At 43.5% G+C, this 24,675-nt stretch overlaps 1 protein-coding gene across 1 annotated transcript in view; it reads right to left on the reverse strand.

Moving 5' to 3' along the window:
* SPAG17 (sperm associated antigen 17) overlaps nt 1–24,675 on the reverse strand; it is a 355,700-nt gene that overhangs the window by 115,989 nt on the left and 215,036 nt on the right. The window contains exons 19-24 of the mRNA XM_063445995.1: nt 21,737–21,831; nt 4,039–4,290; nt 2,389–2,500; nt 2,073–2,192; nt 1,713–1,826; nt 1,156–1,361 (exon numbers count right to left, since the gene is read on the reverse strand). Of these exons, the coding sequence (XP_063302065.1) occupies nt 1,156–1,361; nt 1,713–1,826; nt 2,073–2,192; nt 2,389–2,500; nt 4,039–4,290; nt 21,737–21,831 (899 nt within the window). The remainder of the gene's footprint in view (nt 1–1,155; nt 1,362–1,712; nt 1,827–2,072; nt 2,193–2,388; nt 2,501–4,038; nt 4,291–21,736; nt 21,832–24,675) is intronic.

The raw sequence follows: 24,675 nt of genomic DNA on the forward strand, positions 1-24,675 counted from the left end.
TAAAAATATCCCTTTTAATGGTGATGTTATTGTATAGATATTATTTCTAACAAAAATAATAAAATAGTTCAGACACCCTCCGTATGAGTATATGGAAGGAATCTATTTGTGTTTTGGGGAATGCAGATTGCAGACAATATCACCATATTTGGACATAATGGACAAGCGCTACGGAATCTGTTGGCGCTATATAAATGGCAATAATAAATAAATAAATAATAATGCTGACCAGTTATGGGTAAAATGTTATCGCAGACGGCACATATTTATTTATTTATTTATTATTGCCATTTATATAGCGCCAACAGATTCCGTAGCGCTTTACAATATTACAAGAGGGGGGATGTAACTATAAAAAGTACAGTTACGAGAAAACTCACAGGAACGATAGGTTGAAGAGGACCCTGCTCAAACGAGCGAACACTCTACATATTCCCCATCAGACACACATTGAGCTATACAGAACAATGCATACTGGAGCAGATTGTGAAAGGATTGTGGGGCCTCTGGAAGAAGTGAAAGGGGTAAAAACGGAATTTGTGGAGTTTGCTTAAAAGTCGTTTTTCATTGCTAACTATGTAGGTGAGTAGCTGATTGAATAGATATGCAAGTTATATACAGAGTGCACGGTACCAACCTGGACCATATGGTATGTGTATGAACACGGGTATGACATCAGATTGAAGTTACTTGTAAGCATGTTTGTTTTTAATAATGACTGGTTAAATGCAATGGTGACTGTGTGCAGGATTACATTGCTTCTAAACATACGTTAGATAAAGTAATCATGAAACTGGATTAATTCTAAGCAATGCCTCTATTCAGAGCCTGTACGAACTATCCCACTGAAGGCCACAAGTATATGTTCTCCAATAAACCACTTAAACAGATCTCTAGGTTTTATCTTGACTGTGTGTAGAGAAAATAAAATTACTGACAAGAATAAAGCGTATTATTTAATTACAGTCCCGCTGACATGAGCTCCAGCTGAGAATTGTTACTCAGTAGGGTGAGAACCAACATTAGAGTAAAGGAGAAAATGGGGCAAATTGTCCTGCATTCGAATATGGCTTTAACATAACGCTTTTGGTTGATGAGCTTGATATTTCTAAAATTCACAGAGAATATATAAGTTATAATTTTCTGTTCACACACCTTGGCTTCTACTGGTGCTGGGCTCTCCTCCACAGGTGCAGAGACGGGGGTCTTTACACGGGATCCTTTGGAAGATTTCTGGCGTGGGGATTTGCGTGACTTTCCAGAAGGGGTGGATGGAGGTTGGGGTGGGGGAGTTGGGAGGATACTAGGGGTGTGAATAGAAGGAAATGTCAGCATGGCTGCAAGTTCCGGGTCCTCATCCTCTGTAAGCAGAACATGATAAATTTAGGACACACAGACCACTAGTGTACAAAGCAACCTGCAACCCATTCCCTGAATGGCAGCATATATCCGTTCAAGAGAAACCTGAAACCCATTCCCTGAATGGCAGCATGAATCCGTTCAAGAAGAACCTGGAACCCATTCCATGAATGGCAGCAGGAATCCGTTCAAGAAGAACCTGGAACCCATTCCATGAATGGCAGCAGGAATCCGTTCAAGAAGAACCTGGAACCCATTCCATGAATGGCAGCATGAATCCGTTCGCGAGAAACCTGGAACCCATTCCATGAATAGTAACATGAATATACTGGGCTCTGCCATGTATTATTTACCTGGACTTTTCCCAGATGCTCCATAGTGACTGAGAGATAGCTGGATCCCACTCTCCAGAGTAGCTGAGAAAGAACCAAATTCACTGACATATTTTTTTTTAATGATCGGTTTTCCTATAATAAAGAAATACAATATTGATGAAGGAAGTTACCCCATCTGGTGAAAAATCAACTGCCAAGCTGCCTGTCTCAGACAGAAAACAAACAACCCCACCAGATGGAAATGTACACACTACACCAGATGATGCACAATCTACTTTACCAGATGGAAAACTAACTGCTCCACCAGGCAGATAGCCACCTACCCATGAAATGGAAAGCCTCTAGCCCCTCGCCTACAAGTAATCAATGTAGACTGACCTTGCTGATCCAACTCGAATTTCTCATCCTCTTCATCTCTACTTGGTTTCTTTGGGTTGGTGATGTGGATAAAGAAGCTATGTCCATCCTTCTGTAACTTTAATTTCACAAAGGAATGACCTAATGAAAACGCACAGAAACAAGTAACATAATTAATGAGAAAGCATTTCCTTAGATGTCAAGGCATCACATTGTCATTATGGCCTGGCCTGGGTCACTATATGTCTGTATATTCTGTGTATTTTCCACTTTTCTTCTGGGAATTTTTGGATTTAAGGAACTTTTGTAGGATCACTGGTTTAACTCAAACTGCTACCTTTCTCAAACCGTATATATTCCACATGGATTTGTCCACCATCCGTTGGGAAAAGATACCGACTGCTCCCAGAGACCTGGATCAAATCATCTCCCATGTTGTAGCCAATAAACTAGAATAAGAAAAGAATAAGGAGATAGCTCAACATTATCCGTCCAAAACCTACGCCATCATCATACTTACAATCATGGGCAGACGTCTTATTTCATGGGCTCACAGGGACCAACAGTGATATGGTGAGGGATATATTCAATGTATATATATATATATTTAAATATTAGCATTATGACAATATCTACTGTGGCGAAACCAGCTTCGCCACTGTGAACTGGAGAGCCCTGGCTGCTGGCCTCCTGCCCGCTGACTATGGCCCCTGGACGTGTTGCACTTTAGAAACTATATTTGGGCATGTAATAATTCATATTGCTGCTACTGGCCCTTTAAAAGCAGCGATGGACATATTGGGACTTTTGGGACTACTGTACCTTTAAGACTGTGGAGCGTAGTACAGTAATCCTGCCTTTAATATTTTAATGTCATGTATGTATTTTTGTATGCAGTTTAACCTGGGATATGTATGCAGCATTTAACTGATTGTTCGGTAGAATCACTCCATTCATTGTATTGAGGAAACTACCGAACAACCAGACCACCCAGGACTAAGTGTGCCTCCAATTACCGTTTGCAACAATGTTGCAAACGGGTAATTGGCAATCAGTGTAATGTATTCTTTGTCCTCTGGGTGGCCGCCATTCGGGAAACAAACACGTGGCGGCGGCCATCTTAAACTACCGAACAGCGGTGTCTGGAACTAAAATCGGACACTTGACTAGGCAAACACCGCTGAGACCTCCATACTTCCAGAAATTCGTATAAAAACTACCGAATGACCAGCCGTTCGGTAGAAAGAACCCCACAAACAAGGGAATTCATTCAAACCCTCTCCAGGCTCTATAACACAGGCAATTCGTCTGTTTTCATTCCCTTGTTTGTGACCGACCGCAGGGCCAAAATGCATGGAACTGTTTTCGGATACTTTACCCATGCGGTCGGTCAAATCTTTGGAACCTCATATCTCCCGAACCATTCATCCGAATGACCTGATTCTTGGATATGTTGTCCCCCTGAATAAGGGCTATCAGGGGATACCTGTAGGTGTAGCATGTGTATTTGGGGTACATCCAGGAATTGGGGAAAAGGGTGTACGGTATAATTATGTTAAGTGCTAATCTAAGGGGAGGAAATGTGTGGGAGGTACATCCATGTGATTGGTTAAATTCATCCTCCCCTGGGAGTGTCCTGTATGTACTTGTTTGTAATAAAAGCCAGACTGGGTGTCCCAGTCCAGAGTTCTTGCTTAACCCTCAAAGCGATGTGTCGTCTCGGTCTTTGGGGGAATGGGATTGTATGCTGACTGCCAAGAGTGTAAGCCGATGTCTGCTTTTCTTGTTCAGCTGTTCCAGTGTTCGTGTGGTTCCAGTCGGGAGAATGGTGTTTGCCGTAGCTGTCTGTGCATCTGGAAAGGGGATTATTGCCTAAACTGGGTTTTATCCTCTTGTAAGTGAAACGGTCCGTTACATCTACCAAAATTCCTTACTACTTATTAAGTCTTTCTGCCAACAGATAATGAGATTATAAGGCATTTCTCACCTTAAAGACCTTCTCAGGAGCAGTCACAGGGAAGCTCTGTGTTTCATGGATCGGCTCCTTGGGCTCTTCCTCAGTCGGTTTATCTTTAGGGCTCCTCTTTCGAGCATTGGGAGATCCTTTAGTTTCCTGGGAAGAAGTCCTCTCCTTGCTCCCTTTTTTCTTCTTATCAGCTGACTTGCTGGTTTTAGCATTTTTCTTCTCTTCTTTGAGACGTTCTTCTTCCTTTAATTTCTCTTGTTCTTCCTTCCAGGCCTGTAGGTGGAGTTACATGGGAAATTGGCTTATTTCTTAAATGTTATTGATATTTGGTTTTATCATGTAGCTAATGTTTCTTAGTAATGTAGCGGTAATATTTAATTCTAATGTATGGCATGGCAGCACGTGGTATCATACAGCAATATATGGCAGCACGTGGTATCATACAGCGATATATGGCAGTACGTGGTATCATACAGCAATATATGGCAGTACGTGGTATCATACAGCAATATATGGCAGTACGTGGTATCATACAGCGATATATGGCAGCACGTGGTATCATACAGCGATATATATTGCAGCACGTGGTATCATACAGAGATATATTGCAGCACGTGGTATCATACAGCGATATATGGCAGCACGTGGTATAATACAGCAATATATATTGCAGCACGTGGTATCATACAGAGATATATTGCAGCACGTGGTATCATACAGCGATATATGGCAGCACATGGTATCATACAGAGATATATGGCAGCACGCGGTATCATACAGAGATATATGGCAGCACGTGGTATCATACAGCGATATATATGGCAGCACGTGGTATCATACAGAGATATATTGCAGCACGTGGTATCATACAGAGATATATTGCAGCACGTGGTATCATACAGAGATATATGGCAGCACGTGGTATCATACAGATATATATGGCAGCACGCGGTATCATACAGCGATATATGGCAGCACGTGGTATCATACAGCGATATATATGGCAGCACGTGGTATCATACAGCGATATATGGCAGCACGTGGTATCATACAGCGATATATGGCAGCACGTGGTATCATACAGCGATATATGGCAGCACGTGGTATCATACAGCGATATATGGCAGTACGTGGTATCATACAGCAATATATGGCAGTACGTGGTATCATACAGCAATATATGGCAGTACGTGGTATCATACAGCGATATATGGCAGCACGTGGTATCATACAGCGATATATATTGCAGCACGTGGTATCATACAGAGATATATTGCAGCACGTGGTATCATACAGCGATATATGGCAGCACGTGGTATAATACAGCAATATATATTGCAGCATGTGGTATCATACAGAGATATATTGCAGCACGTGGTATCATACAGCGATATATGGCAGCACATGGTATCATACAGAGATATATGGCAGCACGCGGTATCATACAGCGATATATGGCAGCACGTGGTATCATACAGCGATATATATGGCAGCACGTGGTATCATACAGAGATATATTGCAGCACGTGGTATCATACAGAGATATATTGCAGCACGTGGTATCATACAGAGATATATGGCAGCACGTGGTATCATACAGATATATATGGCAGCACTCGGTATCATACAGCGATATATGGCAGCACGTGGTATCATACAGCGATATATATGGCAGCACGTGGTATCATACAGCGATATATGGCAGCACGTGGTATCATACAGCGATATATGGCAGCACGTGGTATCATACAGCGATATATGGCAGCACGTGGTATCATACAGAGATATATGGCAGCACGTGGTATCATACAGCGATATATGGAAGCACGTGGTATCATACAGAGATATATGGCAGCACGTGGTATCATACAGCGATATATGGAAGCACGTGGTATCATACAGCGATATATGGCAGCACGTGGTATAAAACAGAGATATATGGCAGCACGCGGTATCATACAGCGATATATGGCAGCACGTGGTATCATACAGCGATATATGGCAGCACGTGGTATCATACAGAGATATATGGCAGCACGCGGTATCATACAGCGATATATGGCAGCACGTGGTATCATACAGAGATATATGGAAGCACGTGGTATCATACAGAGATATATGGAAGCACGTGGTATCATACAGCGATATATATTGCAGCATGTGGTATCATACAGAGATATATTGCAGCACGTGGTATCATACAGAGATATATTGCAGCACGTGGTATCATACAGAGATATATGGCAGCACGTGGTATCATACAGCGATATATGGAAGCACGTGGTATCATACAGAGATATATGGCAGCACGTGGTATCATACAGAGATATATTGCAGCACGTGGTATCATACAGAGATATATGGAAGCACGTGGTATCATACAGCAATATATGGCAGCACGTGGTATCATACAGAGATATATTGCAGCACGTAGTATCATACAGAGATATATGGCAGCACGTGGTATCATACAGCGATATATGGCAGCACGTGGTATCATACAGCGATATATGGCAGTATGTGGTATCATACAGAGATATATGGCAGCACGTGGTATCATACAGAGATATATGGCAGCACGTGGTATCATACAGAGATATATGGCAGCACGTGGTATCATACAGCGATATATGGCAGCACGTGGTATCATACAGAGATATATGGCAGCACGCGGTATCATACAGCGATATATGGCAGCACGTGGTATCATACAGAGATATATGGCAGCACGCGGTATCATACAGCGATATATGGCAGCACGCGGTATCATACAGCGATATATGGAAGGACGTGGTATCATACAGCGATATATATGGCAGCACGTGGTATCATACAGCGATATATGGCAGCACGTGGTATCATACAGCGATATATGGCTGCACGTAGTATCATACAGCGATATATGGAAGCACGTGGTATCATACAGAGATATATGGCAGCACGTGGTATCATACAGCGATATATGGAAGCACGTGGTATCATACAGAGATATATGGCAGCACGTGGTATCATACAGAGATATATGGCAGCACGTGGTATCATACAGCGATATATATGGCAGCACGTGGTATCATACAGCGATATATATGGCAGCACGTGGTATCATACAGCGATATATGGCAGCACGTGGTATCATACAGCGATATATGGCAGCACGTGGTATCATACAGCGATATATATGGCAGCACGTGGTATCATACAGAGATATATGGCAGCACGTGGTATCATACAGCGATATATGGCAGCACGAGGTATCATACAGCAATATATGGCAGCACGTGGTATCATACAGCGATATATGGCAGCACGTGGTATCATACAGCGATATATACGGCAGCACGTGGTATCATACAGCGATATATGGCAGCACGTGGTATCATACAGTGATATATGGCAGCACGTGGTATCATACAGCAATATATGGCAGCACATGGTATCATAGAGAGATATATGGAAGCACTTGGTATACAGCGATATATGGCAGCACGTGGTATCATACAGCGATATATGGCAGCACGTGGTATCATACAGAGATATATGGCAGCACGTGGTATCATACAGCGATATATGGCAGCACGTGGTATCATACAGCGATATATGGCAGCACGTGGTATCATACAGCGATATATATGGCAGCACGTGGTATCATACAGAGATATATGGCAGCACGTGGTATCATACAGCGATATATGGCAGCACGTGGTATCATACAGCAATATATGGCAGCACGTGGTATCATACAGCAATATATGGCAGCACGTGGTATCATACAGAGATATATGGAAGCACGTGGTATCATACTGAGATATATGGCAGCACATGGTATCATACAGCGATATATATGGCAGCACGTGGTATCATAAAGCGATATATGGCAGCACGTGGTATCATACAGCGATATATGGCAGCACGTGGTATCATACAGAGATATATGGAAGCACGTGGTATCATAAAGCGATATACGGCACGGCAGCACGTGGTATCATACAGCAATATATGGCAGCACGTAGTATCATACAGCGATATATGGCAGCACGTGGTATCATAAAGCGATATATGGCAGCACGTGGTATCATACAGCGATATATGGCAGCACGTGGTATCATACAGAGATATATGGAAGCACGTGGTATCATACAGCGATATATGGCAGCACGTGGTATCATACAGAGATATATGGAAGCACGTGGTATCATACAGCAATATATGGCAGCACGTGGTATCATACAGCAATATATGGCAGCACGTAGTATCATACAGCGCTATATGGCAGCACGTGGTATCATACAGCGATATATGGCAGCACGTGGTATCATACAGCGATATATGGCAGCACGTGGTATCATACAGAGATATATGGCAGCACGTGGTATCATACAGAGATATATGGCAGCACCTGGTATCATACATAGATATATGGCAGCACGTGGTATCATACAGAGATATATGGAAGCACGTGGTATCATACTGAGATATATGGCAGCACATGGTATCATACAGCGATATATATGGCAGCACGTGGTATCATAAAGCGATATATGGCAGCACGTGGTATCATACAGCGATATATGGCAGCACGTGGTATCATACAGAGATATATAGAAGCACGTGGTATCATAAAGCGATATACGGCACGGCAGCACGTGGTATCATACAGCAATATATGGCAGCACGTAGTATCATACAGCGATATATGGCAGCACGTGGTATCATAAAGCGATATATGGCAGCACGTGGTATCATACAGCGATATATGGCAGCACGTGGTATCATACAGAGATATATGGAAGCACGTGGTATCATACAGCGATATATGGCAGCACGTGGTATCATACAGAGATATATGGAAGCACGTGGTATCATACAGAGATATATGGAAGCACGTGGTATCATAAAGCGATATACGGCAGCACGTGGTATCATACAGCAATATATGGCAGCACGTGGTATCATACAGCAATATATGGCAGCACGTAGTATCATACAGCGATATATGGCAGCACGTGGTATCATACAGCGATATATGGCAGCACATGGTATCATACAGCGATATATGGAAGCACGTGGGACCATACAGCGATATATGGAAGCACGTGGTATCATACAGCGATATATATGGCAGCACGTGGTATCATACAGAGATATATGGCAGCACGTGGTATCATACAGAGATATATGGCAGCACGTGGTATCATACAGCGATATACGGCAGCACGTGGTATCATACAGCGATATATGGCAGCACGTGGTATCATACAGCGATATATGGCAGCAAGTGGTATCATACAGAGATATATGGCAGCACGTGGTATCATACAGAGATATATGGCAGCACGTGGTATCATACAGAGATATATGGCAGCACGTGGTATCATACAGCGATATACGGCAGCACGTGGTATCATACAGAGATATATGGCAGCACGTGGTATCATACAGCGATATATATTGCAGCACGTGGTATCATACAGAGATATATGGAAGCACGTGGTATCATAAAGCGATATACGGCAGCACGTGGTATCATACAGCGATATATACGGCAGCACGTAGTATCATACAGAGATATATGGAAGCACGTGGTATCATAAAGCGATATACGGCAGCACGTGGTATCATACAGCGATATATGGCAGCACATGGTATCATACAGAGATATATGGAAGCACGTGGTATCATAAAGCGATATACGGCAGCACGTGGTATCATACAGCGATATATGGCAGCACGTAGTATCATACAGCGATATATGGAAGCACGTGGTATCATACAGCGATATATATGGCAGCACATGGTATCATACAGAGATATATGGCAGCACGTGGTATCATACAGAGATATATATGGCAGCACGTGGTATCATACAGAGATATATGGAAGCACGTGGTATCATACAGAGATACATATGGCAGCACGTGGTATCATACAGTGATATATGGCAGCACGTGGTATCATACAGAGATATATGGAAGCACGTGGTATCATACAGCGATATATGGCAGCACGTGGTATCATACAGAGATATATGGAAGCACGTGGTATCATACAGCGATATATGGCAGCACGTGGTATCATACAGAGATATATGGAAGCACGTGGTATCATACAGCGATATATGGCAGCACGTGGTATCATACAGCGATATAGGGCAGCACGTGGTATCATACAGAGATATATATGGCAGCACGTGGTATCATACAGCAATATATGGAAGCACGTGGTATCATACAGAGATATATGGAAGCACGTGGTATCATACAGCAATATATGGCAGCACGTGGTATCATACAGCAATATATAGCAGCACGTAGTATCATACAGCGCTATATGGCAGCACGTGGTATCATACAGCGATATATGGCAGCACGTGGTATCATACAGCGATATATGGCAGCACGTGGTATCATACAGAGATATATGGCAGCACGTGGTATCATACAGAGATATATGGCAGCACCTGGTATCATACATAGATATATGGCAGCACGTGGTATCATACAGAGATATATGGAAGCACGTGGTATCATACTGAGATATATGGCAGCACATGGTATCATACAGCGATATATATGGCAGCACGTGGTATCATAAAGCGATATATGGCAGCACGTGGTATCATACAGCGATATATGGCAGCACGTGGTATCATACAGAGATATATAGAAGCACGTGGTATCATAAAGCGATATACGGCACGGCAGCACGTGGTATCATACAGCAATATATGGCAGCACGTAGTATCATACAGCGATATATGGCAGCACGTGGTATCATAAAGCGATATATGGCAGCACGTGGTATCATACAGCGATATATGGCAGCACGTGGTATCATACAGAGATATAGGGCAGCACGTGGTATCATACAGCGATATATGGCAGCACGTGGTATCATACAGAGATATATGGCAGCACGTGGTATCATACAGAGATATATGGCAGCACCTGGTATCATACATAGATATATGGCAGCACGTGGTATCATACAGAGATATATGGAAGCACGTGGTATCATACTGAGATATATGGCAGCACATGGTATCATACAGCGATATATATGGCAGCACGTGGTATCATAAAGCGATATATGGCAGCACGTGGTATCATACAGCGATATATGGCAGCACGTGGTATCATACAGAGATATATAGAAGCACGTGGTATCATAAAGCGATATACGGCACGGCAGCACGTGGTATCATACAGCAATATATGGCAGCACGTAGTATCATACAGCGATATATGGCAGCACGTGGTATCATAAAGCGATATATGGCAGCACGTGGTATCATACAGCGATATATGGCAGCACGTGGTATCATACAGAGATATAGGGCAGCACGTGGTATCATACAGCGATATATGGCAGCACGTGGTATCATACAGAGATATATGGAAGCACGTGGTATCATACAGAGATATATGGAAGCACGTGGTATCATAAAGCGATATACGGCAGCACGTGGTATCATACAGCAATATATGGCAGCACGTGGTATCATACAGCAATATATGGCAGCACGTAGTATCATACAGCGATATATGGCAGCACGTGGTATCATACAGCGATATATGGCAGCACATGGTATCATACAGCGATATATGGAAGCACGTGGGACCATACAGCGATATATGGAAGCACGTGGTATCATACAGCGATATATATGGCAGCACGTGGTATCATACAGAGATATATGGCAGCACGTGGTATCATACAGAGATATATGGCAGCACGTGGTATCATACAGCGATATACGGCAGCACGTGGTATCATACAGCGATATATGGCAGCACGTGGTATCATACAGCGATATATGGCAGCAAGTGGTATCATACAGAGATATATGGCAGCACGTGGTATCATACAGAGATATATGGCAGCACGTGGTATCATACAGAGATATATGGCAGCACGTGGTATCATACAGCGATATACGGCAGCACGTGGTATCATACAGAGATATATGGCAGCACGTGGTATCATACAGCGATATATATTGCAGCACGTGGTATCATACAGAGATATATGGAAGCACGTGGTATCATAAAGCGATATACGGCAGCACGTGGTATCATACAGCGATATATACGGCAGCACGTAGTATCATACAGAGATATATGGAAGCACGTGGTATCATAAAGCGATATACGGCAGCACGTGGTATCATACAGCGATATATGGCAGCACATGGTATCATACAGAGATATATGGAAGCACGTGGTATCATAAAGCGATATACGGCAGCACGTGGTATCATACAGCGATATATGGCAGCACGTAGTATCATACAGCGATATATGGAAGCACGTGGTATCATACAGCGATATATATGGCAGCACATGGTATCATACAGAGATATATGGCAGCACGTGGTATCATACAGAGATATATATGGCAGCACGTGGTATCATACAGAGATATATGGAAGCACGTGGTATCATACAGAGATACATATGGCAGCACGTGGTATCATACAGTGATATATGGCAGCACGTGGTATCATACAGAGATATATGGAAGCACGTGGTATCATACAGCGATATATGGCAGCACGTGGTATCATACAGAGATATATGGAAGCACGTGGTATCATACAGCGATATATGGCAGCACGTGGTATCATACAGAGATATATGGAAGCACGTGGTATCATACAGCGATATATGGCAGCACGTGGTATCATACAGCGATATAGGGCAGCACGTGGTATCATACAGAGATATATATGGCAGCACGTGGTATCATACAGCAATATATGGAAGCACGTGGTATCATACAGAGATATATGGCAGCACGTGGTATCATACAGAGATATATGGCAGCACGTGGTACCATACAGCGATATATGGCAGCACGTGGTATCATACAGAGATATATGGAAGCACGTGGTATCATAAAGCGATATACGGCAGCACGTGGTATCATACAGCGATATATGGCAGCACGTGGTATCATACAGTGATATATGGCAGCACGTGGTATCATACAGCAATATATGGCAGCACATGGTATCATACAGAGATATATGGAAGCACTTGGTATACAGCGATATATGGCAGCACGTGGTATCATACAGAGATATATGGAAGCACTTGGTATACAGCGATATATGGCAGCACGTGGTATCATACAGCGATATATGGCAGCACGTGGTATCATACAGAGATATATGGCAGCACGTGGTATCATACAGAGATATATGGAAGCACGTGGTATCATACTGAGATATATGGCAGCACATGGTATCATACAGCGATATATATGGCAGCACGTGGTATCATAAAGCGATATATGGCAGCACGTGGTATCATACAGCGATATATGGCAGCACGTGGTATCATACAGAGATATATGGAAGCACGTGGTATCATAAAGCGATATACGGCACGGCAGCACGTGGTATCATACAGCAATATATGGCAGCACGTAGTATCATACAGCGATATATGGCAGCACGTGGTATCATAAAGCGATATATGGCAGCACGTGGTATCATACAGCGATATATGGCAGCACGTGGTATCATACAGAGATATATGGAAGCACGTGGTATCATACAGCGATATATGGCAGCACGTGGTATCATACAGAGATATATGGAAGCACGTGGTATCATACAGCAATATATGGCAGCACGTGGTATCATACAGCAATATATGGCAGCACGTAGTATCATACAGCGCTATATGGCAGCACGTGGTATCATACAGCGATATATGGCAGCACGTGGTATCATACAGCGATATATGGCAGCACGTGGTATCATACAGAGATATATGGCAGCACGTGGTATCATACAGAGATATATGGCAGCACCTGGTATCATACATAGATATATGGCAGCACGTGGTATCATACAGAGATATATGGAAGCACGTGGTATCATACTGAGATATATGGCAGCACATGGTATCATACAGCGATATATATGGCAGCACGTGGTATCATAAAGCGATATATGGCAGCACGTGGTATCATACAGCGATATATGGCAGCACGTGGTATCATACAGAGATATATAGAAGCACGTGGTATCATAAAGCGATATACGGCACGGCAGCACGTGGTATCATACAGCAATATATGGCAGCACGTAGTATCATACAGCGATATATGGCAGCACGTGGTATCATAAAGCGATATATGGCAGCACGTGGTATCATACAGCGATATATGGCAGCACGTGGTATCATACAGAGATATATGGAAGCACGTGGTATCATACAGCGATATATGGCAGCACGTGGTATCATACAGAGATATATGGAAGCACGTGGTATCATACAGAGATATATGGAAGCACGTGGTATCATAAAGCGATATACGGCAGCACGTGGTATCATACAGCAATATATGGCAGCACGTGGTATCATACAGCAATATATGGCAGCACGTAGTATCATACAGCGATATATGGCAGCACGTGGTATCATACAGCGATATATGGCAGCACATGGTATCATACAGCGATATATGGAAGCACGTGGGACCATACAGCGATATATGGAAGCACGTGGTATCATACAGCGATATATATGGCAGCACGTGGTATCATACAGAGATATATGGCAGCACGTGGTATCATACAGAGATATATGGCAGCACGTGGTATCATACAGCGATATACGGCAGCACGTGGTATCATACAGCGATATATGGCAGCACGTGGTATCATACAGCGATATATGGCAGCAAGTGGTATCATACAGAGATATATGGCAGCACGTGGTATCATACAGAGATATATGGCAGCACGTGGTATCATACAGAGATATATGGCAGCACGTGGTATCATACAGCGATATACGGCAGCACGTGGTATCATACAGAGATATATGGCAGCACGTGGTATCATACAGCGATATATATTGCAGCACGTGGTATCATACAGAGATATATGGAAGCACGTGGTATCATAAAGCGATATACGGCAGCACGTGGTATCATACAGCGATATATACGGCAGCACGTAGTATCATACAGAGATATATGGAAGCACGTGGTATCATAAAGCGATATACGGCAGCACGTGGTATCATACAGCGATATATGGCAGCACATGGTATCATACAGAGATATATGGAAGCACGTGGTATCATAAAGCGATATACGGCAGCACGTGGTATCATACAGCGATATATGGCAGCACGTAGTATCATACAGCGATATATGGAAGCACGTGGTATCATACAGCGATATATATGGCAGCACATGGTATCATACAGAGATATATGGCAGCACGTGGTATCATACAGAGATATATATGGCAGCACGTGGTATCATACAGAGATATATGGAAGCACGTGGTATCATACAGAGATACATATGGCAGCACGTGGTATCATACAGTGATATATGGCAGCACGTGGTATCATACAGAGATATATGGAAGCACGTGGTATCATACAGCGATATATGGCAGCACGTGGTATCATACAGAGATATATGGAAGCACGTGGTATCATACAGCGATATATGGCAGCACGTGGTATCATACAGAGATATATGGAAGCACGTGGTATCATACAGCGATATATGGCAGCACGTGGTATCATACAGCGATATAGGGCAGCACGTGGTATCATACAGAGATATATATGGCAGCACGTGGTATCATACAGAGATATATGGCAGCACGTGGTACCATACAGCGATATATGGCAGCACGTGGTATCATACAGAGATATATGGAAGCTCGTGGTATCATAAAGCGATATACGGCAGCACGTGGTATCATACAGCGATATATGGCAGCACGTAGTATCATACAGCGATATATGGCAGCACGTGGTATCATACAGCGATATATGGCAGCACGTGGTACCATACAGCGATATATGGAAGCACGTGGTATCATACAGCGATATATATGGCAGCACGTGGTATCATACAGAGATATATGGCAGCACGTGGTATCATACAGAGATATATATGGCAGCACGTGGTATCATACAGAGATATATGGAAGCACGTGGTATCATACAGAGATACATATGGCAGCACGTGGTATCATACAGTGATATATGGCAGCACGTGGTATCATACAGAGATATATGGAAGCACGTGGTATCATACAGCGATATATGGCAGCACGTGGTATCATACAGAGATATATGGAAGCACGTGGTATCATACAGCGATATATGGCAGCACGTGGTATCATACAGAGATATATGGAAGCACGTGGTATCATACAGCGATATATGGCAGCACGTGGTATCATACAGCGATATATGGCAGCACGTGGTATCATACAGAGATATATATGGCAGCACGTGGTATCATACAGCAATATATGGAAGCACGTGGTATCATACAGAGATATATGGCAGCACGTGGTATCATACAGAGATATATGGCAGCACGTGGTACCATACAGCGATATATGGCAGCACGTGGTATCATACAGAGATATATGGAAGCACGTGGTACCATACAGCGATATATGGCAGCACGTGGTATCATACAGAGATATATGGCAGCACGTGGTACCATACAGCAATATATGGCAGCACGTGGTATCATACAGCGATATATGGCAGCACGTGGTATCATACAGCGATATATGGCAGCACGTGGTATCATACAGAGATATATGGAAGCACGTGGTATCATACAGCGATATATGGCAGCACGTGGTATCATAAAGCGATATATGGCAGCACGTGGTATCATACAGCGATATATGGCAGCACGTGGTATCATACAGAGATATATGGAAGCAAGTGGTATCATACAGCGATATATGGCAGCACGTGGTATCATACAGCGATATATATGGCAGCACGTGGTATCATACAGAGATATACGGCAGCACGTGGTATCATACAGCGATATATGGCAGCACGTGGTATCATATAGCGATATATGGCAGCACGTGGTATCATACAGAGATATATGGAAGCACGTGGTATACAGCGATATATGGCAGCACGTGGTATCATACAGCGATATATGGCAGCACGTGGTATCATAAAGCGATATATGGCAGCACGTGGTATCATACAGCGATATATGGCAGCACGTGGTATCATACAGAGATATATGGCAGCACGTGGTATCATACAGAGATATATGGAAGCACTTGGTATCATAAAGCGATATACGGCACGGCAGCACGTGGTATCATACAGCAATATATGGCAGCACGTAGTATCATACAGCGATATATGGCAGCACGTGGTATCATAAAGCGATATATGGCAGCACGTGGTATCATACAGCGATATATATGGCAGCACGTGGTATCATACAGAGATATACGGCAGCACGTGGTATCATACAGCGATATATGGCAGCACGTGGTATCATACAGCGATATACAGCAGCACGTGGTATCATACAGAGATATATGGCAGCACGTGGTATCATACAGCGATATATGGCAGCACGTGGTATCATACAGCAATATATGGCAGCACGTGGTATCATACAGAGATATATGGAAGCACGTGGTATACAGCGATATATGGAAGCACGTGGTATCATACTGAGATATATGGCAGCACATGGTATCATACAGCGATATATATGGCAGCACGTGGTATCATAAAGCGATATATGGCAGCACGTGGTATCATACAGCGATATATGGCAGCACGTGGTATCATACAGAGATATATGGAAGCACGTGGTATCATAAAGCGATATACGGCACGGCAGCACGTGGTATCATACAGCAATATATGGCAGCACGTGGTATCATACAGCGATATATGGCAGCACGTGGTATCATACAGCGATATATGGCAGCACGTGGTATCATACAGAGATATATGGAAGCACGTGGTATCATACAGCGATATATGGCAGCACGTGGTATCATAAAGCGATATATGGCAGCACGTGGTATCATACAGCGATATATGGCAGCACGTGGTATCATACAGAGATATATGGAAGCACGTGGTATCATACAGCGATATATGGCAGCACGTGGTATCATACAGCGATATATATGGCAGCACGTGGTATCATACAGAGATATACGGCAGCACGTGGTATCATACAGCGATATATGGCAGCACGTGGTATCATATAGCGATATATGGCAGCACGTGGTATCATACAGCAATATATGGCAGCACGTGGTATCATACAGAGATATATGGAAGCACGTGGTATACAGCGATATATGGCAGCACGTGGTATCATACAGCGATATATGGCAGCACGTGGTATCATACAGAGATATATGGAAGCACGTGGTATCATACTGAGATATATGGCAGCACATGGTATCATACAGCGATATATATGGCAGCACGTGGTATCATACAGCGATATATGGCAGCACGTGGTATCATACAGCGATATATGGCAGCACGTGGTATCATACAGAGATATATGGAAGCACTTGGTATCATAAAGCGATATACGGCACGGCAGCACGTGGTATCATACAGCAATATATGGCAGCACGTAGTATCATACAGCGATATATGGCAGCACGTGGTATCATAAAGCGATATATGGCAGCACGTGGTATCATACAGCGATATATATGGCAGCACGTGGTATCATACAGAGATATACGGCAGCACGTGGTATCATACAGCGATATATGGCAGCACGTGGTATCATAAAGCGATATATGGCAGCAGGTGGTATCATACAGCGATATATATGGCAGCACGTGGTATCATACAGAGATATACGGCAGCACGTGGTATCATACAGCGATATATGGCAGCACGTGGTATCATACAGCGATATATGGCAGCACGTGGTATCATACAGCAATATATGGCAGCACGTGGTATCATACAGAGATATATGGAAGCACGTGGTATACAGCGATATATGGCAGCACGTGGTATCATACAACAATATATGGCAGCACGTGGTATCATACAGAGATATATGGCAGCACGTGGTATCATACAGAGATATATGGAAGCACGTGGTATCATACTGAGATATATATGGCAGCACGTGGTATCATAAAGCGATATATGGCAGCACGTGGTATCATACAGCGATATATGGCAGCACGTGGTATCATACAGAGATATATGGAAGCACGTGGTATCATAAAGCGATATACGGCACGGCAGCACGTGGTATCATACAGCAATATATGGCAGCACGTAGTATCATACAGCGATATATGGCAGCACGTGGTATCATAAAGCGATATATGGCAGCACGTGGTATCATACAGCGATATATGGCAGCACGTGGTATCATACAGAGATATATGGAAGCACGTGGTATCATACAGCGATATATGGCAGCACGTGGTATCATACAGAGATATATGGAAGCACGTGGTATCATACAGAGATATAAGGAAGCACGTGGTATCATAAAGCGATATACGGCAGCACGTGGTATCATACAGCAATATATGGCAGCACGTGGTATCATACAGCAATATATGGCAGCACGTAGTATCATACAGCGATATATGGCAGCACGTGGTATCATACAGCGATATATGGCAGCACGTGGTATCATACAGCGATATATGGAAGCACGTGGTACCATACAGCGATATATGGAAGCACGTGGTATCATACAGCGATATATATGGCAGCACGTGGTATCATACAGAGATATATGGCAGCACGTGGTATCATACAGAGATATATGGCAGCACCTGGTATCATACAGTGATATATATGGCAGCACGTGGTATCATACAGAGATATATGGCAGCACGTGGTATCATACAGAGATATATGGCAGCACGTGGTATCATACAGAGATATATGGCAGCACGTGGTATCTTACAGAGATATATGGCAGCACCTGGTATCATACATAGATATATGGCAGCACGTGGTATCATACAGAGATATGTGGCAGCACGTGGTATCATACAGAGATATATGGCAGCACGTGGTATCATACAGCGATATACGGCAGCACGTGGTATCATACAGCGATATATGGCAGCACGTGGTATCATACAGCGATATATGGCAGCACGTGGTATCATACAGCGATATATGGCAGCAAGTGGTATCATACAGAGATATATGGCAGCACGTGGTATCATACAGAGATATATGGCAGCACGTGGTATCATACAGCGATATACGGCAGCACGCTGTATCATACAGAGATATATGGCAGCACGTGGTATCATACAGCGATATATATGGCAGCACGTGGTATCATACAGAGATATATGGAAGCACGTGGTATCATAAAGCGATATACGGCAGCACGTGGTATCATACAGCGATATATACGGCAGCACGTAGTATCATACAGAGATATATGGAAGCACGTGGTATCATAAAGCGATATACAGCAGCACGTGGTATCATACAGCGATATATGGCAGCACGTGGTATCATACAGAGATATATGGAAGCACGTGGTATCATAAAGAGATATACGGCAGCACGTGGTATCATACAGCGATATATGGGAGAACGTAGTATCATACAGCGATATATGGCAGCACGTGGTATCATACAGCGATATATGGCAGCACGTGGTACCATACAGCGATATATGGAAGCACGTGGTATCATACAGCGATATATATGGCAGCACGTGGTATCATACATAGATATATGGCAGCACGTGGTATCATACAGAGATATATATGGCAGCACGTGGTATCATACAGAGATATATGGAAGCACGTGGTATCATACAGAGATATATATGGCAGCACGTGGTATCATACAGTGATATATGGCAGCACGTGGTATCATACAGAGATATATGGAAGCACGTGGTATCATACAGCGATATATGGCAGCACGTGGTATCATACAGAGATATATGGAAGCACGTGGTATCATACAGCGATATATGGCAGCACGTGGTATCATACAGCGATATATGGCAGCACGTGGTATCATACAGAGATATATATGGCAGCACGTGGTATCATACAGAGATATATATGGCAGCACGTGGTATCATACAGAGATATATGGAAGCACGTGGTATCATACAGAGATATATATGGCAGCACGTGGTATCATAAAGCGATATACGGCAGCACGTGGTATCATACAGAGATAAATGGCAGCACGTGGTATCATACAGAGATATATATGGCAGCACGTGGTATCATACAGCAATATATGGCAGCACGTGGTATCATACAGAGATATATGGAAGCACGTGGTATCATACAGAGATATATGGCAGCACGTGGTATCATACAGAGATATATGGCAGCACGTGGTACCATACAGCGATATATGGCAGCACGTGGTATCATACAGAGATATATGGAAGCACGTGGTATCATACAGCGATATATGGCAGCACGTGGTATCATACAGAGATATATGGCAGCACGTGGTATCATACAGAGATATATGGCAGCACGTGGTATCATACAGAGATATATGGCAGCACGTGGTATCATACAGAGATATATGGCAGCACGTGGTATCATACAGAGATTTATGGCAGCACGTGGTATCATACAGCAATATATGGCAGCACGTGGTATCATACAGCGATATATGGCAGCACGTGGTATCATACAGAGATATATGGCAGCACGTGGTACCATACAGCGATATATGGCAGCACGTGGTATCATACAGAGATATATGGAAGCACGTGGTATCATACAGCTATGTATAGTAGTATTCTGTATTTTCATATAAAACCAATAATGCAAGCCAAACAATATAAACAAATTAGTGGTGGCTCACCTTGGAACCTATATTTCCCACTATAAAGGGGAGCAAGACTAGCCATTGTTGATATGTAATAATTGTATGCCAGAATACCTCACCTTCAGAGATCCTTCCCGGATAAAGGGGTTTGTGGCAGTCTCTGGCACAGGGGGGGCATCTTCAGCCATGAGACGGGAGTCACTGCCTCTGGGACCTAGAGGAAGATATCCACAGAATGTATGATTAATTCTGGACTGTATGTAATGGCCACTCTCTGCACCCTCAGTATTTTAAACAAGGAATGATGGGTTCTGGATTCATTCAGTGTTTAGTAAATAACCCCAATTATTTAATGTAAAGCCCCCACCCAATGCCCATGGGTGGGGTGGGGGGGACATCATGTTGCAGAGGCCCCCCTTTACCTTGCAATCTCCATCCCATGGCTACCCAGTCACCAGTTTATAGTTACAGTGAGCAGGCACTAACTGCTCACTGTTTAGCAGATATGCACAACCCTGTGGCATGGCTGCTGTTTCAAATCTCCCTAATACGGGGGTCATATTGACCTCCATATGCTTTCTTTATTAACTTGGCAGATAGCTCGCAAGCTATTCATATTTTAACAATCTGAGCACTATTAGCCAGTCCAGCTGAAATCTGCACTAAATTTCGGCCCATTTAGAGCCTGCTCTGCAAAATGCATATACGGTTAGATAGTGTGAATATTGTCTGGAGTTTGCAATCCCAATAGCCCTGTCCAGCACCGGATGGGTTTACCCAATCAGAATCAGACTTTACTGCATAATCCGGAAGGTCAGTTCTGGTTTCCATTTGGCTACTTTATAATTCAATTGGAAATTCACTTAGAATTTCTGGCAATTTTAACTTTTATGAAGAGCCCTATAAGTAAGAAATCAAGAGCAAAATCATTGCACTAAAATATCAAGAAGTTATAGGTTACCACAGCATTTCCATCTTTTACCAGCTTTGATGCCTTCGTTACTATGTGTTTTGCCAAGTTTGATGCCCTGGTTACTATGTGTTTTTATTCTCCAAGTTACTTTCCCTGCGTTCGGTAGATGGATCTACCGAACACCGACCACCCCCCTGGCTCATTAACTTCAAATAAACCACAAACTTAAGTGCTCTCTCTGTGTGGACACCATTCGTATAATCGAACAACACGTGCTAAAGAAAACGGCGACCATTTTGTCGCACGAAAGCAGGCAGCTGGACTTGGTCGTCGAGTGTCTGGAACTCTAAGGCACTTGACCTCACGAACACAGGAAAATTCACACGAACGCCTGCTTCTTTCCACTACAAGCCAGGAGAGCGCTGTTTCGGTAGGATTGTTCGCACGAACAAGGCAAACAATCGCTACCTATGAGCCAGGGGAACTGTTAGTCTTTTTGTTCGTTTTGGAACTCCTTCTTACTATGTGTTTTGCCAAGTTTGATGCCTTCGTTACTCCGTATTTTGCCAAGTTTGATGCCCTCGTTACTCCGTGTTTTGCCAAGTTTGATGCCCTCGTTACTATGTGTTTTGCCAAGTTTGATGCCCTCGTTACTATGTGTTTTGCCAAGTTTGATGCCTTAGTTACTCCGTGTTTTGCCAGGTTTGATGACCTGGTTACTATGTGTTTTGCCAAGTTTGATGCCTTCGTTATGTGCTTTATCAGTTGTGATATCCTGATCACTATATATTTTACCAGCTTTGATGCCCTCATTACTATGTGTTTTGCCAAGTTTAATGCCCTCATTGCTTTGTGCTTTATCAGTTGTGATATCCTGTTCACTATATGTTTTACCAGCTTTGATGCACTGTGCTCTCATGACAGGGTTCACGGGAGTTCTAGTTCTCTAAAATATATGTCTCATATTTTAGCATCCAGAGACTATATTACCAACCCAATAGTTCTTATTGTAGTTACGAGTTGTGACAAAGCTTTGTACTTTATTTTCCCAGTTACTTTCCCTGCGTTCGGTAGATGGATCTACTGAACACCAACCACCCCCCTGGCTCATTAACTTCAAATAAACCACAAACTTAAGTGCTCTCTGTGTGGACACCGTTCGTATAACCGAACAACACGTGCTGGAGAAAACGGCGACCATGTTGTCGCACGAAAGGAGGCAGCAGGACTTGGTCGTCGAGTGTTTGGAACTCTAAATTGGGCGCTTGACCTTACTTACACAGGAAAATTCACACAAACTGCTGCTTCTTTCCACTACAAGCCAGGAGAGCGTTGTTTCCGTAGGATTGTTCGCACGAACAAGGCAAACAATCGCTACCTATGAGCCAGGGGAACTGTTTGTCTTTTTGGAACTCCTGAAATTGACCGACCGCTACCACTGATTCTCTGGAACTAATTTGGGCAGGCACCACGTGTGCGGTCGGTCAAACCTTTACCCCGGTGGCGATTCGGCTGTGTTCGTGTCAGGATGACCACACCTGATCGGTACGGTCACACTATCGCAGTGCCCGATCTGCACCACAGTGTGACTGTGCCTGATTGGCGCAGTCACACTAAAGGAGGAAGAGGTTACTCACCTCACCCCCAGAGCTTTCCCCTCCACGCAGTTTGTGGATTGGCGGCCGGGTACAGCATTGGAAGGGACGCCAACTGCTGCAAGACAGCGCTAATTAATAACGGCGCCCACAATGACGTCACTAGTGACGTGAATGTGTGTGAGGCGGCACGTTTTCGCCGTGCACGCACGTTCTAGGGTCATGGGACTCAAATTAGCCAATAGCAGGATTTACTGGGTTATTTAAACCCAAACCTGCAGTTGTTCAGTGCCCTGTCGTGGTTTCCATCCTGTTGGTTATCCGAGAGCGCGTTCCTGATTCTGATTATTGGTTTTTGATCTTGTCTTGACTTGACTTCCCGTATTTCTGGTATCCCTGACCCTTTGGCTTTGTTCTTTCTGTATTTGTTCCATGGGCGTAGGAACCCCCAAAAAACTGGGGGGATAGCATTTTTACTTGCCAGGTATATTCTTATTCCGTAAACTAGGAGTTGTTTATCCCATTGTACAACGCTACGGAATTTGCAGTT

Source organism: Pelobates fuscus, chromosome 1, assembly GCF_036172605.1.
Source record: "Pelobates fuscus isolate aPelFus1 chromosome 1, aPelFus1.pri, whole genome shotgun sequence".
NCBI classification, from domain to species: Eukaryota; Metazoa; Chordata; class Amphibia; order Anura; family Pelobatidae; genus Pelobates; species Pelobates fuscus.